The following is a 13581-nucleotide window of genomic DNA, read 5'->3' on the forward strand; positions in this document are numbered from 1 at the left end:
TCCCCCAATGTCCCCCCAATGTCCCCAGGCGTCCCTGATGTCCCTGATGTCCCCAATGTCCCCAATGTCCCTGATGTCCCCTCAATGTCCCCAATGTCCCCTCAATGTCTCTGATGTCCTCAATGTCCCCTCAATGTCCCCTCAATGTCCCCAATGTCCCCGATGTCCCTGATGTCCCTGATGTCCCCAGTGTCCCCTCAATGTCCCCAATGTCCCCTCAATGTCCCCTCAATGTCCCCAATGTCCCCTCAATGTCCTCTCAATGTCCCCAGGTGTCCCCAATGTCCCCAATGTCCCTGATGTCCTCAATGTCCCCTCAATGTCCCCTCAATGTCCCCAATGTCCCCGATGTCCCTGATGTCCCCCCCGTGTCCCCCCGCGGGAAGGGGTGGGGGGTGATTTGGTGTAATTAATTAACCGCCATTGTTGATGGGTGTAATTAATTAACCGCCATTTTGGACAGGTGTAATTAATTATGCGCAATTTTCGATGGGTGTAATTAATAAAGAATCATTTTTGATGGGTGCAATTAATTAAAAACCATTTTTCGATGGGTGTAATTCATTAAGAGCCATTTTATCGGGTGTAATTAATGAAGCGCCGTCGTTGATGGGTGTAATTAATGAAACGCCATTTTAATGGGTGTAATTCATTAAACGCCATTTTCGATGGGTGTAATTAATTAAGAACCATTTTTTATAGGCGTAATTAATTAAAAACAATTTTGGTGGGTGCAATTAATTAAGCGCCGTCGTTGATGGGTGTAATTCATTAAGAGCCATTTTGATGGGTGTAATTCATTAAGTGCCATTTTGATGGGTGTAATTAATTAAGAGCCGTTGTCGATGGATGTGATTAATTAAAAACCAATTTTTATGGGTGTAATTAATTAAAAACCATTTTTCGATGGGTGCAATTAATTAAACGCCATTTTCGACGGGTGTAATTCATTAAGAGCCATTTTCGATGGGTGTAGTTAATTAAGTGCCATTTTCGATGGGTGTAATTAATTAAGCGCCATTTTTATGGGTGTAATTCATTAAGAGCCGTTTTTAATGTCCGTAATTCATTAAGAGCCGTTTTTAATGTCTGTAATTCATTAAGCGCCATTTTTAATGTCTGTAATTCATTAAGCGCCATTTCGTTAATTGCTCGCGGCTGCCAAGGGGGGGATTGGGGACACGCGGGGGCGGGGGAGGGGACATTGGGGGGGGAGGGGACACTGGGGGGGGGGGACACGGGGACAACCGGGACCGCACGCGGACCCCACAGCACCCATGGGAACCCACAGCACCCATGGGACCCCATGGAAACCCACAGCACCCATGGGAACCCACAGCACCCATGGGACCCCATGGGAACCCACAGCACCCATGGGAACCCCACAGCACCCATGGGACCCTGGAGCACCCACGGGAACCCCATGGGGACCCACAGCACCCCCGGGAACCACATGGGGACCCCACAGCACCCATGGGACCCTATGGGACCCCACAGCACCCATGGGAACCCAGAACACCCGTGGGAACCCCACAGCACCCATGGGAAACCCACAGCACCCAGGGGACCCCATGGGGACCCCACAGCACCCACAGGAACCCCACAGCACCCATGGGAGCCCATGGGGACCCCCACAGCACCCATGGGGACCCTACAGCACCCATGGGACCCCGGAGCACCCATGGGAATCTCATGGAGACCCCACAGCGCCCATGAGACCCCACAGTGATCCCACAGCACTCAGGACCCCACAGCACCCACGGGACCCCCACAGCACCCATGGGGACCCCATGGGACCCCACAGCACCCTTGGGAACCCATGGAGACCCCACAGCACCCATGGGAACCCCAGAGCACCCACGGGGACCCCACAGCGCCCACGGGGACCCCGGAGCACCCACAGAGTCCCCGTGGAGACCCCACAGCACCCATGGGAACCCCAGAGCACCCACAGGGACACCGCAGCACCCATGGGAACCCCACAGCACCCATGGGAACCCCACAAGACACACAGCGATCCCACAGCACTCAGGACCCCTCAGCACCCATGGGGACCCACTGCACCCACAGCGATCCCACAGCACCCACGGGACCCCCACAGCACCCATGGGAGCCCCTTGGAGACCCCAGGGCACCCACAGGGACACCGCAGCACCCATGGGACCCCATGGGGACCCCACAGCACCCATGGGAACCCCAGAGCACCCACGGGGACCCCACAGAACCCACGAGGACCTCATGGAGACCCCACAGCACCCAGAGCCCCACAGGAATCTCACAGCACCCATGGGAACCCCATGGGGACCCCACAGCACCCGTGGGACCCCGGAGCACCCATGAGATCTGCATGGAGACCCCAGAGCACCCATGAGAATCCCACAGCACCCATGGGAACCCCATGGGGACCCCAGAACACCCATGGGGACCCCACAGCACCCATAGGAACCCTATGGGGACCCCAGAACACCCATGGGGACCCCACAGCACCCATGGGAACCCCAAAGCACCCACAGAGACCCCGTGGAGACCCCACAGCACCCATGGGGACCTCACAGCACCCACGGGAACCCCAGAGCACCCACAGGGACTCCGCAGCACCCATGGGAACCCCATGGGACCCCCCCAACCTGCAGCCCCCCCAGCCCGCAGCACCCACGGGTGCTCCCCCCATCCCCGGCACCCACGGGTGCTCCCCCCGCTCTCCCATCATCCCCGTGTCCCCCCCCCCGTGTCCCCCCCTGTCCCCTCCCCGCTGCCCCCCCAATGTCCCTCGTGTCGCCCCCCCGTCCCCTCCGTGTCCCCCCTCCGTGTCCCCTCCCCAATGTCCCCCCCCCCCGTCCCCGTGTCCCCCCCCCGTGCCCCAATGTCCCCCAATGTCCCCCCGCAGTGTCCGCGTTCCCGCTGTCGCCTTGTCCCCTCCAATGTCCCCCGATGTCCTCCCCCGCCTCCATGTCCCCCGGTGTCCCCCCCATCCCCGTGTCCCCCCCCCCCGTGCCCCAATGTCCCCCTGCCGCGTCCCCGCGCTGTCCCACCCGGGTGCCCTCCCCCCTGTCCCTCCCCTGCCCCGTGTCCCTGCTGTCCATCCCTGTCCCCCCCGTGTCCCCACGGGTCCCCTCCCCCCATCCCCGTGTCCCCCACCCGTGTCCCTGCTGTCCCCATGTCCCTCCCTGTCCCCCCCCCGTCCCCGTGTCCCTGCTGTCCCACCCTGTCCCCTCCTGTCCCCGTGTCCCCCCCATCTCCCCTGTCCCCTCCTGTCCCCGAGTCCCCCGTCTCCCACTGTCCCTCCCCATCCCAGTGTCCCCCTCCTGTCCCCCTGTCCCCCCCGTGTCCCTGCTGTCCCTCCCTGTCCCCCCCCAATGTCCCCCCCCGCCTCTCTGTCCCCCCCGTGTCTCCCCCTGTCCCTTTGTCACCCCCCCTGTCCCCAATGTTCCCCCCCGTCCCCAGTGTCCCCCACCCCGTCTCCGTGTCCCCCCCCCCTCCACCCCTGTCCCTTTGTCCCCCCCTGTCCCCCCCTGTCCCCAATGTCCCCCCCCGTCCCCCCCTGTCCTTTTGTCACCCCCCGTCCCCCCCCATCCCAATGTCCCCCCAATGTTCCCCTCCTGTCCCTCCCTGTCCCTGTCCCTCTGTCCCCCCCGTCCCCTCCTGTCCCCAATGTCCCCCCCCCATCCCCGTGTCCCCCCCTGTCCCCCCCTGTCCCTTTGTCCCCCCCTGTCCCCCCCCTGTCCCTTTGTCCCCCCCTGTCCCCAATGTCCCCCCCCGTCCCCTCCTGTCCCCAATGTCCCCCCCCATCCCCGTGTCCCCCCCCCGTCCCTTTGTCCCCCCCTGTCCCCAATGTCCCGCCCCCGTCCCCGCGTCACCCCCCCATCCCCCTGTCCCCCCCTGTCCCCAATGTCCCCACCTGTCCCCCCCTGTCCCCCCCCGTCCCCCTGTCCCCCCCCTGTCCCCAATGTCCCCCCCCCGTCCCCCCCTGTCCATAAGAGGCCCCTCGGGGCCGCTCCCCCCACCCGCCATGGCGGCCCCGGGGGGCTCCGAGCCCGAGCGCGGCGCGGTGAGCGGGGAACGGGGGGCACGGGGGGGGATTTGGGGGGACCCCTGAGGGGTTTGGGGGGTCTGGGGGGGTTTGGGGGTACCCTGGGGGGGTTTGGGGTGTGGGGATACCCCTGGGTGGGGTTTGGGGGTCTGGGGGGGCACAGGGGGGTCTGGGGGGACCCCTGGGTGGGGAGGGTTTGGGGTCTCGGGGGGCACAGGGGGCACCCCTGCAGGGAGTTTGGGGGTTCGGGGTTATTCTTGGGGGGTTCGGGATATCCCCCGGGGGGGTTTGGGGGTCCGGGACCTCCCCTGGGTGGGTTTTGTGGGTCTGGGGGTGCCCCTGGAGGGGGGATTTGGGGGGTACCCCTGAGGAGGGGTTGGGGTATCCCCGGCGGGATTTTGGGGGTTCGGAGGTGTCCCTGGATGGGGTTTGGGGGGTCTGGGGGGGTTCGGGGGTGCCCCTGAGGGGCGTTTGGGGTCTGGGGGGGGCACAGGGGGGAGTTTGGGGGGTCTGGGGGGATCCCCAGGGGGATTTGGGGTCTGGGGGGATCCCGGGTGGGGTTTTGGGGTCTCGGGGGGTCCGGGCGGATCCCCGGGGGGGTTTGGGGGTCTGGGGGTGCCTCTGGATGGGGTTTTGTGGGTCTGGGGGTGCCCCTGAGGGGGTTTGGGGTCTCAGAGGGGCACAGGGGACACCCCATGGGTCGGGTTTGGGGTTCGGGGTACCCCGGGGGGTTTTGGGGTATCCCAGGGGGGTTCGGGGTACCCCGAGGGGTTTGGGCTATCCCAGGGGGGTTCGGGGTACCCCGGGGGGTTTTGGGGTATCCCAGGGGGGTTTGGGGTACCCCGGGCTATCACCGAGGGCGCCCCCCACATTTGGGGGTCACCGGGGGCGGGGCTGCCCTTGAGGGGGGGGGTCTCCAGAGCGGGGGGGGGGGGGGGCCGGGACAGGAGGGGGTCCCTGGTTTGGGGGGGGTTCCCTGTTTGTTTTGGGGTTCCCTGTTTGGAGGTGTCCCTGTTTTGGGGGGGGGGCCCTGACACGTTTTCCCCACAGGGGGGGTCCCCGGAACAGCAGGGGTCCCCAGAAGGGGGCTCCCCAGAACAGGAGGGGTTCCGTGTATGGGGTTCCCTGCTTTGGGGTTCCCTGTTTGTTTTGGGGGGGTCCCTGACACGTTTTCCCCACAGGGGGGGTCCCCGGCACAAGGGGGGTCCCCAGAGGGGGTGTCGCCAGAACAAGAGGGGTTCCCTGTTTGTTTTGGGGTTCCCTGGTTGTTTTTGGGGGTTCCCTGGTTCGGGGGTTCCCCGTTTTGGGGTTCCCTGGTTGGTTTTGGGGGTTCCCTGTTTTGGGGTTCCCTGGTTTGGGGGTTCCCTGTTTTGGGGGTTCCCTGTTTGTTTTGGGGGGCTCCCTGACACGTTTTCCCCACAGGGGGGGTCCCCACAAGGGGGGTCCCCGGACGGGGGCTCCCCAGAACAGGAGGGGTTCTTCTCGCTGCTGAGCTCCGTGCAGGGAACGCGCATGGACGAACAGCGCTGCAGCCTGGGGGGGGGCAGCGGTGAGAGACGGACGGACCGACGGACGGGGGGACAGACAGGGGGACAGGGGGACAGGGACAGGGGGACAGGGACCGACGGACAGGGGGACAGGGACAGGGGGACAGAGGGGACAGAGGGATAGGGAGGGGACAGAGGGACAGGGAGGGGACAGAGGGAACAACGTGGGGGACACGAGGGTGAGGGGACACGGAGGGGAAATGCAGTACAGGGGGACACAGGGACAGAGGGGACAGAGGGGGTGGCACGGCTGAGTGGACACCGGCGGGTGGGTCAGGGGACACCGGGGATGGGCACGATGGGGGCACCAGGGTGGGCACGGGTGAGGGTCCCCGAGATGCCCATGGTGACCCCAGGGTCCCCAAGGTGCCCCTGGGTGCCCCATGGGTGCTCCTGGTGCCCCATGATGTCCCTGGTGTCCCCTGGGTGTCCCCTGGGTGCCCATGTGTGTCCCTGGTGACTCCAGGGTGCCCACGGTGCCCCATGGATGTCCCTGGTGTCCCATGGGTGCTCCTGGTGACCCAGATGTCCTCGAGGTGCCCCATGTGTGCCCCCTGTGTGCCCCCTGGGACCTGGGTGCCCCTGGTACCACCCTGGTGACCCGGGCGTGCCCATGGGTGCCCCATGAGGTGCCCCCTGGTGACCTGAGCTGCCCACGTTGACCCCGAGGTACCCATAGGGTGCCCATGGCTGACCCTGGGTGCCCCCCCCGGGTACCCCCTGTGTGCCCCTGGTGACCTTGTGCCCTCTGTGACCGTGCCCCCCCTGTGACCCTGTGCCCCCTGTGTGCCCCCTGTGCCCGTGCCCCCCCCCGAGGTGCCCATGAGGTGCCCCCATTGACCGTGCCCCCCCCCGAGGTGCCCATGGGTGCCCCCATTGACGGTGCCCCCCCCCGAGGTGCCCATGGGTGCCCCCATTGACCGTGCCCCCCCCCCGAGGTGCCCATGGGTGCCCCCATTGACGGTGCCCCCTGCCCTGGCACAGGAGGGGCGTCGGAGCCGCCCCCCCCCGAGCTGGCATCGCTGCTGGACATGGTGGCGAGCACGCAGGGCCGCAGGATGGACGAGCAGCGCCTGCCCGTGCCCAGGCTGCCCGGCTTCGGCACGGGGGGCACGCAGGTGGGCACGGAGCGGGTACCTGGGGGGGCACAGACACTGCCCGTGCCCAGGCTGCCCGGCTTCGGCACGGGGGGCACGCAGGTGGGCACGGGGAGGGCACGGGGCGGTACCTGGGGGGGGCTCTGGCACGGGGGGGGTACAGGTGGGCATGGTGGGCACCGGGGGGGGCTCTGGCACGGGGGGTGGGCACAGGGGGGCACTGGGGGGGGTACAGGTGGGCACGGCGGGGTCTGTGAGAGCCCCGGGAATTTGGGGAGGGGTCCCAGCGGTGCCATTGGCGGGGGAGGGGCACCCTGGGGGGCACTGGGGGCATTTGGGGACACCCAGGGCGGGCATTTGGGGCTGGGGGCGCCCCATGGGCACCCCCTGAGTGCCCGCCCCGCTGTGCCCGCAGGACTGAGAGCCCCGGACACCCCCAGGACCCCCCGAAATTCCCGGACACCCCCGGAGCCCCCGGTCCCGCTGTGCCCCCAATAAAGGCCCGAGCACCAGGGTGGCACCGACACTGGGGGGCACTGAGGGGGGCACCGGGGTGGCACCGACACTGGGGGGCACTGAGGGGGGCACCGGGGTGGCACCGAGCGGGACAATGGGGGGCATTGAGGTGGCACCGGGGGGACACAGAGCGGGGACATGTGGGGACAGGAGGTGGCACTGAGAGTGGCACCGAGCAGGGACACTGGGGGGCACTGAGGGTGGCACCAACACCTCTGGGGGTGGCACTGGGGATGGCACAGAGCAGGGACGCCGGGGGTGGGACAGTGGGGACGGGGGTGGCACTGAGGGTGGCACCGGGGGTGAGTGACACCCATGGGGACATCGGGGGTGGGCACCAAGGGGGGGCACAGAGCGGGGACACTGGGGACAACGGGGGCGCACTGAGAGTGGCACAGAGCGAGGACACCAGGGTGGCACATTGGGTGGCATTGATGGGGACATTGGGGACAGAGGGTGGCACCATGGGGGGCACCGACACCTCTGGGGGTGGCACCGAGCGGGGACACCGGGGGGGACATTGGGGACAGGGGGTGGCATTGATAGGGGCATTGGGGACATGGGGGTGGCACCGGGGCTGGCACAGCGTGAGGACACTGGGGACAGGGGGTGGCACCGGAGGTGGCATTGGGCAAGGGGGTGGCACCGACACCTCTGGGGGTGGCACCGAGAGTGAGTGACACCCATGGGGACATTGGGGACACGGGGGTGGCACCAGGGGTGACACTGGGCAGTGGTTTGCACTGGGGCTGGCACCAGGGGTGGCACCCGTGGGGACCCTGGGGACATGGGGGTGGCACCGGGAGGATGGCACTGGGGGGTGGCACTGAACAGGGGGGTGGCACTGACACCTCTGGGGGTGGCATCGGGGGTGGCAACGGGGGAATGGCATTGGGGGTGGCACCAAGGGCGGCACCAGGCCGGGGATGGCACCAGGGGTGGCACCAAGGAACACCCGCAGCACTCCGGTGACATTGAGGGACACGGGACGCCCGCGGGGGTGGCACCGGGGGACACCGAGGGGCACGGGTGGCACCAAGGGACGGCGGTGCCACCCTGGGGACGCCCTGGTGCCACCCTGCGGGCAGTGCCAGCGCCGTTTATTGGGGTGGGGACAGCCGGGGGTGGCACGTGTCCCCAAACGTGTCCCCGATGTGTCACACACGCGGTGTCACAGCTGTCACGTGTGTCACACACGTCACACACACGTCACACACACGTCACACGTGTCACACACACATTGTCACACGTGTCACACACGCATTGTCATTGTCACACGTGTCACACACACATTGTCACACGTGTCACACGCATATTGTCACACACACATTGTCACAGCTGTCACACGTGTCACACGTGTCACACACGTGTCCCCAGCAGCACAGGGACACGGGCGTGGCCACGTGGCCGTGGTGGCATCGGGCAGGACACGCGTCCCCTGTGCCACCCACACGGGCACAGCCCTGGCCACGGATGGCACCAGCGGGGACAGCGAGGGACAGAGGGGGCTGGCACTGTCACCTGTCACCAGCACTGCCACCAACACTGTCACCAACACGGACACAGCGAGCGACAGCGGGTGCTGGCACTGTCACCTGTCACCAGCAGTGTCACCAACACGGTGACAGCGAGGGACAGAGGGGGCTGGCATTGTCACCTGTCACCAGCAGTGTCACCAACACAGTGACAGCGAGGGACAGAGGGTGTTGGCATTGTCACCAACGCTGTCACCGACACGGCCACAGTGACTGACACGGCTGCTGTCCCCTCTGTCACCAACACTGTCACCAACAGGGACACAGCGAGTGACACCGGCTGCTGTCATTGTCACCAACACGGTCACACTGTGTGACACCAGCTGCTGTCACTGTCCCTGTCCCCTCTGTCACCAACATTGTCACCAACACTGTCACCGATACACTCACAGTGAGTGACAGCGGGTACTGCCATTGTCACCGGTCATCAACATGGCCACAGCAGGTGACAGCTGGTGCTGTTGTCATTGTCACCAACAGGTCACAGGTGTGACACTGTCTGCTGTCACTGTCCCCTCTGTCACCAACACTGTCACCAACACCCTCGCAGCGTGTGACACCGGCTGTTGTCCCTTCTGTCACCAACACCACAGTGACACCGGCTGCTGCCACTGTCACCAACGTGGTCACAGCGTGTGACACCAACCGCTGTCCCCTGTGTCACCGACACGGCCACAGTGACGCCATTGGGCGCTGTCACTGTCCCCTGTCCCCAACGCGGTCACGGTGATGGCACCAGGACACTGCCACTGTCCCCTGCCACCAACATGGTCACAGCGATGCCATCAGGCATTGTCACTGTCCCCTCTGTCACCAACACTGCCACAGTGAGTGACACCGGCTGCTGTCACTGTCACCAACACGGTCACACTGTGCGACATCAGCTGCTGTCACTGTCTCCTCTGTCACCAACACTGTCACAGCAATGCCATTGATGCCATTGTCACTGCCCCCTTTGTCACCAACACAGCCGCAGCGAGTGACACCAGCTGCTCTCCCCTGTCACCAACACTGTCACCAACACAGCCACAGGGTGTGACACCGGCTGCTGCCACTGTCCCCTTTGTCACCAACACAGCCACAGTGAGTGACACCGGCTGCTGTCACTGTCACCAACGCTGTCACACTGTGTGACATCAGCTGCCCTCCCCTGTCACCAACGCTGTCACAGCAACGCCATCGATGCCACCAGCTGTTGTCACTGTCTCCTTTGTCACCAACGCTGCCATGGTGATGGCACCAGGACACTGCCACTGTCCCCTGCCACCAACAGGGTGACAGCAACGCCATCGGCTGCTGTCACCGCCGTGTCCCACGGTGGCCGTGTGTCCCACGGTGTCACCGCACGCCCGTGTCCCCACGGTGGCCGTGTCCCCTGGTGTCACCACAGTGTCCCACGGTGGCAGGCTGTCCTTGGTGTCACTGCCGTGTCCCCTGGTGACCACGTGTTCTTTGTCCCCTCGCGTCCGTGTCCCCTGGTGGCCGTGAGTCCCACGGTGTCACCGCCGTGTCCCCGCTGTCCCTCAGGCCTGTGTCCCCATGGTGGCCGTGTGTCCCATGGTGTCCCCACGGTGTCACCGTGTCCCCGCTGTCCCTCAGGCCTGGGTCCCCTTCCTCTCCCGCAGCCGCTGCTTCATCTCAGCCATGGCCTGGCGCTGAGGGGACAGGGACAGTGACACAGGGACAGTGACACAGAGACAGTGAGGGGACAGGGACACAGGGACAGGGACACAGTGACACAGGGACAGGGACACAGGGACAGGGACAGTGACACAGGGACAGTGGCACAGGGACAGGGACACAGGGACAGGGATACAGGGACAGTGGCACAGGGACAGGGACAGTGACACAGGGACAGTGGCACAGGGACAGGGACACAGGGACACAGGAACAGTGACACAGGGATGGTGAGGGGACAGGGACACAGGGATAGTGACACAGACACTGAGAGGACAGGGACACTGAGGGGACAAGGACAGTGACACAGGGACAGGGACACGGGGACACAGAGACAGTGACAGTGACACAGGGACAGTGACACAGAGACAGGGACAGGGACACAGGGACAGTCACAGGGACAGTGACACAGGGACAGGGACAATGACAGTGACAGGGACAGTGACACGGGGACAGTGACACGGGGACAGTGACAGTGAGAGGACAGGGACACAGGGACAATGACAGTGACACGGGGACAGGGACACAGGGGCAAAGACACAGGGACAAGGAACAGTGACAGGAACAGTGAGGGGACAGCGACACAAGAACAGTGACACAAGGACAGGGACAGTGACATAAGGACAGGGACAGTGACAGGGACACTGAGGGGTCAGGGACACTGAGGGGACAGGGACACAGGGACAGTGACACAGGGACAGTGAGGGGACAGGGACACAGGGACAGTGAGGGGACAGGGTAAGACACAGAGATGGGGACAAGGACAGGGATGGGGACAGGGTCAGGGCACAGCAGGGACACGAGGGGACATTGGAGACAGTTGGGGACGTTGGGGACACGGTGGGGACAGACTGAGGACACACTGGGGACATTGGGGACAGTTGGGGACATTGGGGACAGTTGGGGACACGGTGGGGACAGACTGAGGACACATTGGGGACATTGGGGACAGCTGGGGACGTTGGGGTCTCACCCGTTCCGGGGTGTCCGGCGGGAAAATCTCCCTCTGCAAAGAGAGAGCGAGTCAGGGGAGGGGACAGCGGGGACACCGAGGGTGCCACGTGTCCCCAAGGGTCCCCAGGCGTCCCAGGGGTGTCCCCACGTGTCCCCAAGGGTCCCCAGGTGTGTCCCCAGGTGTCCTCCAGGTGTCCCCAAGGGTCCCCAGGTGTGTCCCTGCAGTGTCCCACATGTCCCCAAGGGTCCCCAGGTGTCCCAGGGGTGTCCCCACGTGTCCCCAGGGTGTCCCAGCTGTCCCCAGCTGTTCCAGGTGTCCTCCAGGTGTCCCAGGTGTGTCCCTAGGATGTCCCCAGGGGTGTCCCCAGATGTCCCTGGGTGTCCCAGGGGTGTCCCCCACGTGTCTCCAGCCATCCCAGCTGTCCCCAGGTGTCCCCAGGGTATCCCCAGCCATCCCAGGTGTCCCCACAATGTCCCAGGTGTCCCCAGGGTGTCCCCAGGGTGTCCCAGGGGTGTCCCCAGCTACCCCCAGGTGTCCCTAGATGTCCCCAGGTGTCCCAGGGGTGTGCCCAGCTGTCCCCAGGTCTCCCCAAGTGTCCCCAGGTATCCCCAGGGGTGTCCCTGCAGCATCCTCAGGTGTCCCAGGGTGTGTCCCCAGGTGTCCCCCACATGTCCCCAGCCATCCCAGGTGTCACCAGGGGTGTCCCAGGTATCCCCAGGCATCCCGAGGTGTTTCCCCAGGTGTCCCAGGTGTCCCCAGGGGTGTCCCCAGGTGTGTCCCCAGATGTCCCCAGCCACCCCCAGGTGTGTCCCTGCAGTGTCCCAAGTGTCCCCAGCCATCCCCAGGTGTCCCAGGTGTGTCCCCAGGGGTGTCCCCAGGTGTCCCCAGGGGTGTCCCAGGTGTCCCCAGCCATCCCAGGTGTCCCAGGTGTCCCCAGGGGTGTCCCAGGTGTCCCCAGCCATCCCGGGTGTCCCAGGTGTCCCCAGGGGTGTCCCAGGTGTCCCCAGCCATCCCAGGTGTCCCAGGTGTCCCCAGGGGTGTCCCAGGTGTCCCCAGCCATCCCAGGTGTCCCCAGGTGTCCCCGCCCACCTTACGGTCGATCACGTGACGCTGGAAGAGCTCGGCCTGGTTGGAGACCCAGAACACGGCCACGGGGAAGGACAGGTACAGGAACATCTGACAATGACACCTGTGTCACCTGCGTGCCACCTGTCACACCTGTGTCACACCTGTGTCACCTGGGTGTCACCTACCCTGTCACCTGTGTGCCATCTGTGTTACACCTGTGTCACCTCCCAAACCCAGAACACGGCCACAGGGAAGGACAGGTACAGGAACATCTGGGACAGGGACACCTGTGTCACCTGGGTGTCACCTGGGAGTCATCTGTGTCACAGTTGTGTCCCCCGGATCACCTGTGTGTCACCTACCCTGTCACCTGTGTCACCCCCCAGACCCAGAACCCGACCATGGGGAAAAACAGAGAGACACGTGGGACAGGGGCACCAGTGTCACCCAGCCTATGTCACACCTGTGTCACCTGAGTGTCATCAGTGTGTCACCTGGACAAACAGATAGACACATCTGCGACAGGGGCACCAGTGTCACCCAGCCTGTGTCACACCTGTGTCACCTGAGTGTCATCTGTGTGTCACCTGGACAAACAGATAGACACATCTGCGACAGGGGCACCAGTGTCACCCAGCCTGTGTCACACCTGTGTCACACCTGTGTCACCTGAGTGTCATCTGTGTGTCACCTTGGAGTCATCGCTGTCGCATCTACGTCACCTCCTGGGTCACCAATGTCCCCCGTTCCTGCCCCGCCCATTACTGTTAGCCCCCCATCCCCCTCCCCATCCCCATCCCCATCCCCATCCCCATCCCCCATTCCCATTCCCCATTCCCCATCCCCCATTCCCATTCCCATCCCCATCCCCATTCCCATTCCCATTCCCATTCCCCATTCCCATTCCCCATTCCCCATCCCCATTCCCATTCCCATTATCCCTTTATCCCATTATTTCTTTATCCCGTTCCCGTTATCCCATTCCCGTTCCCGTTATCCCGTTCCCGCCCCTCGCACCCTCAGGATCTCCAACTTCACCCCCATGACTCCTCCAGGCCCCTCGCACTTCCGCCTCCACCAACCCCGCAACACCGCCAATCCCCATTGGCCGCACCTCCAGCACCGCCACACTCTATTGGCTGAGCGCCGCGCTGAG

General features: G+C 64.7%; 2 protein-coding genes and 1 long non-coding RNA gene across 3 annotated transcripts; 1 reads left to right on the forward strand and 2 right to left on the reverse strand.

Annotated features, from left to right (window-relative positions):
• Nucleotides 1–4009: 4009 nt before the first annotated feature.
• PCP2 (Purkinje cell protein 2) lies at nucleotides 4010–7120 on the forward strand. Its single transcript, XM_054295032.1, has 4 exons — nucleotides 4010–4048; nucleotides 5453–5579; nucleotides 6562–6695; nucleotides 7090–7120. The coding sequence occupies exons 1-4, from the start codon at nucleotides 4010–4012 to the stop codon at nucleotides 7093–7095; spliced, it is 306 nt and encodes a 101-aa protein (XP_054151007.1). The 3' UTR covers nucleotides 7096–7120.
• A 1848-nt stretch (nucleotides 7121–8968) lies between these two features.
• Nucleotides 8969–10051, reverse strand: LOC128950156 (uncharacterized). The gene is made up of 3 exons (XR_008484321.1): nucleotides 9744–10051; nucleotides 9546–9625; nucleotides 8969–9070 (listed from the first exon to the last, which is right to left on the reverse strand). It is a non-coding gene; the product is annotated as an uncharacterized LOC128950156 (long non-coding RNA).
• A 240-nt stretch (nucleotides 10052–10291) lies between these two features.
• LOC128950155 (protein PET100 homolog, mitochondrial) lies at nucleotides 10292–13511 on the reverse strand. Its single transcript, XM_054295033.1, has 4 exons — nucleotides 13443–13511; nucleotides 12447–12533; nucleotides 11376–11408; nucleotides 10292–10380 (listed from the first exon to the last, which is right to left on the reverse strand). Exons 1-4 carry the CDS (start codon nucleotides 13467–13469, stop codon nucleotides 10321–10323), a joined length of 207 nt encoding a protein of 68 aa, XP_054151008.1. The 5' UTR covers nucleotides 13470–13511; the 3' UTR covers nucleotides 10292–10320.
• Between the last annotated feature and the right edge of the window lie 70 nt (nucleotides 13512–13581).

Source organism: Melozone crissalis, unplaced genomic scaffold (assembly GCF_028551555.1).
Source record: "Melozone crissalis strain CALT ecotype California unplaced genomic scaffold, PUWL_Pcris_2 ptg000468l_1, whole genome shotgun sequence".
NCBI lineage: Eukaryota > Metazoa > Chordata > Aves > Passeriformes > Passerellidae > Melozone > Melozone crissalis.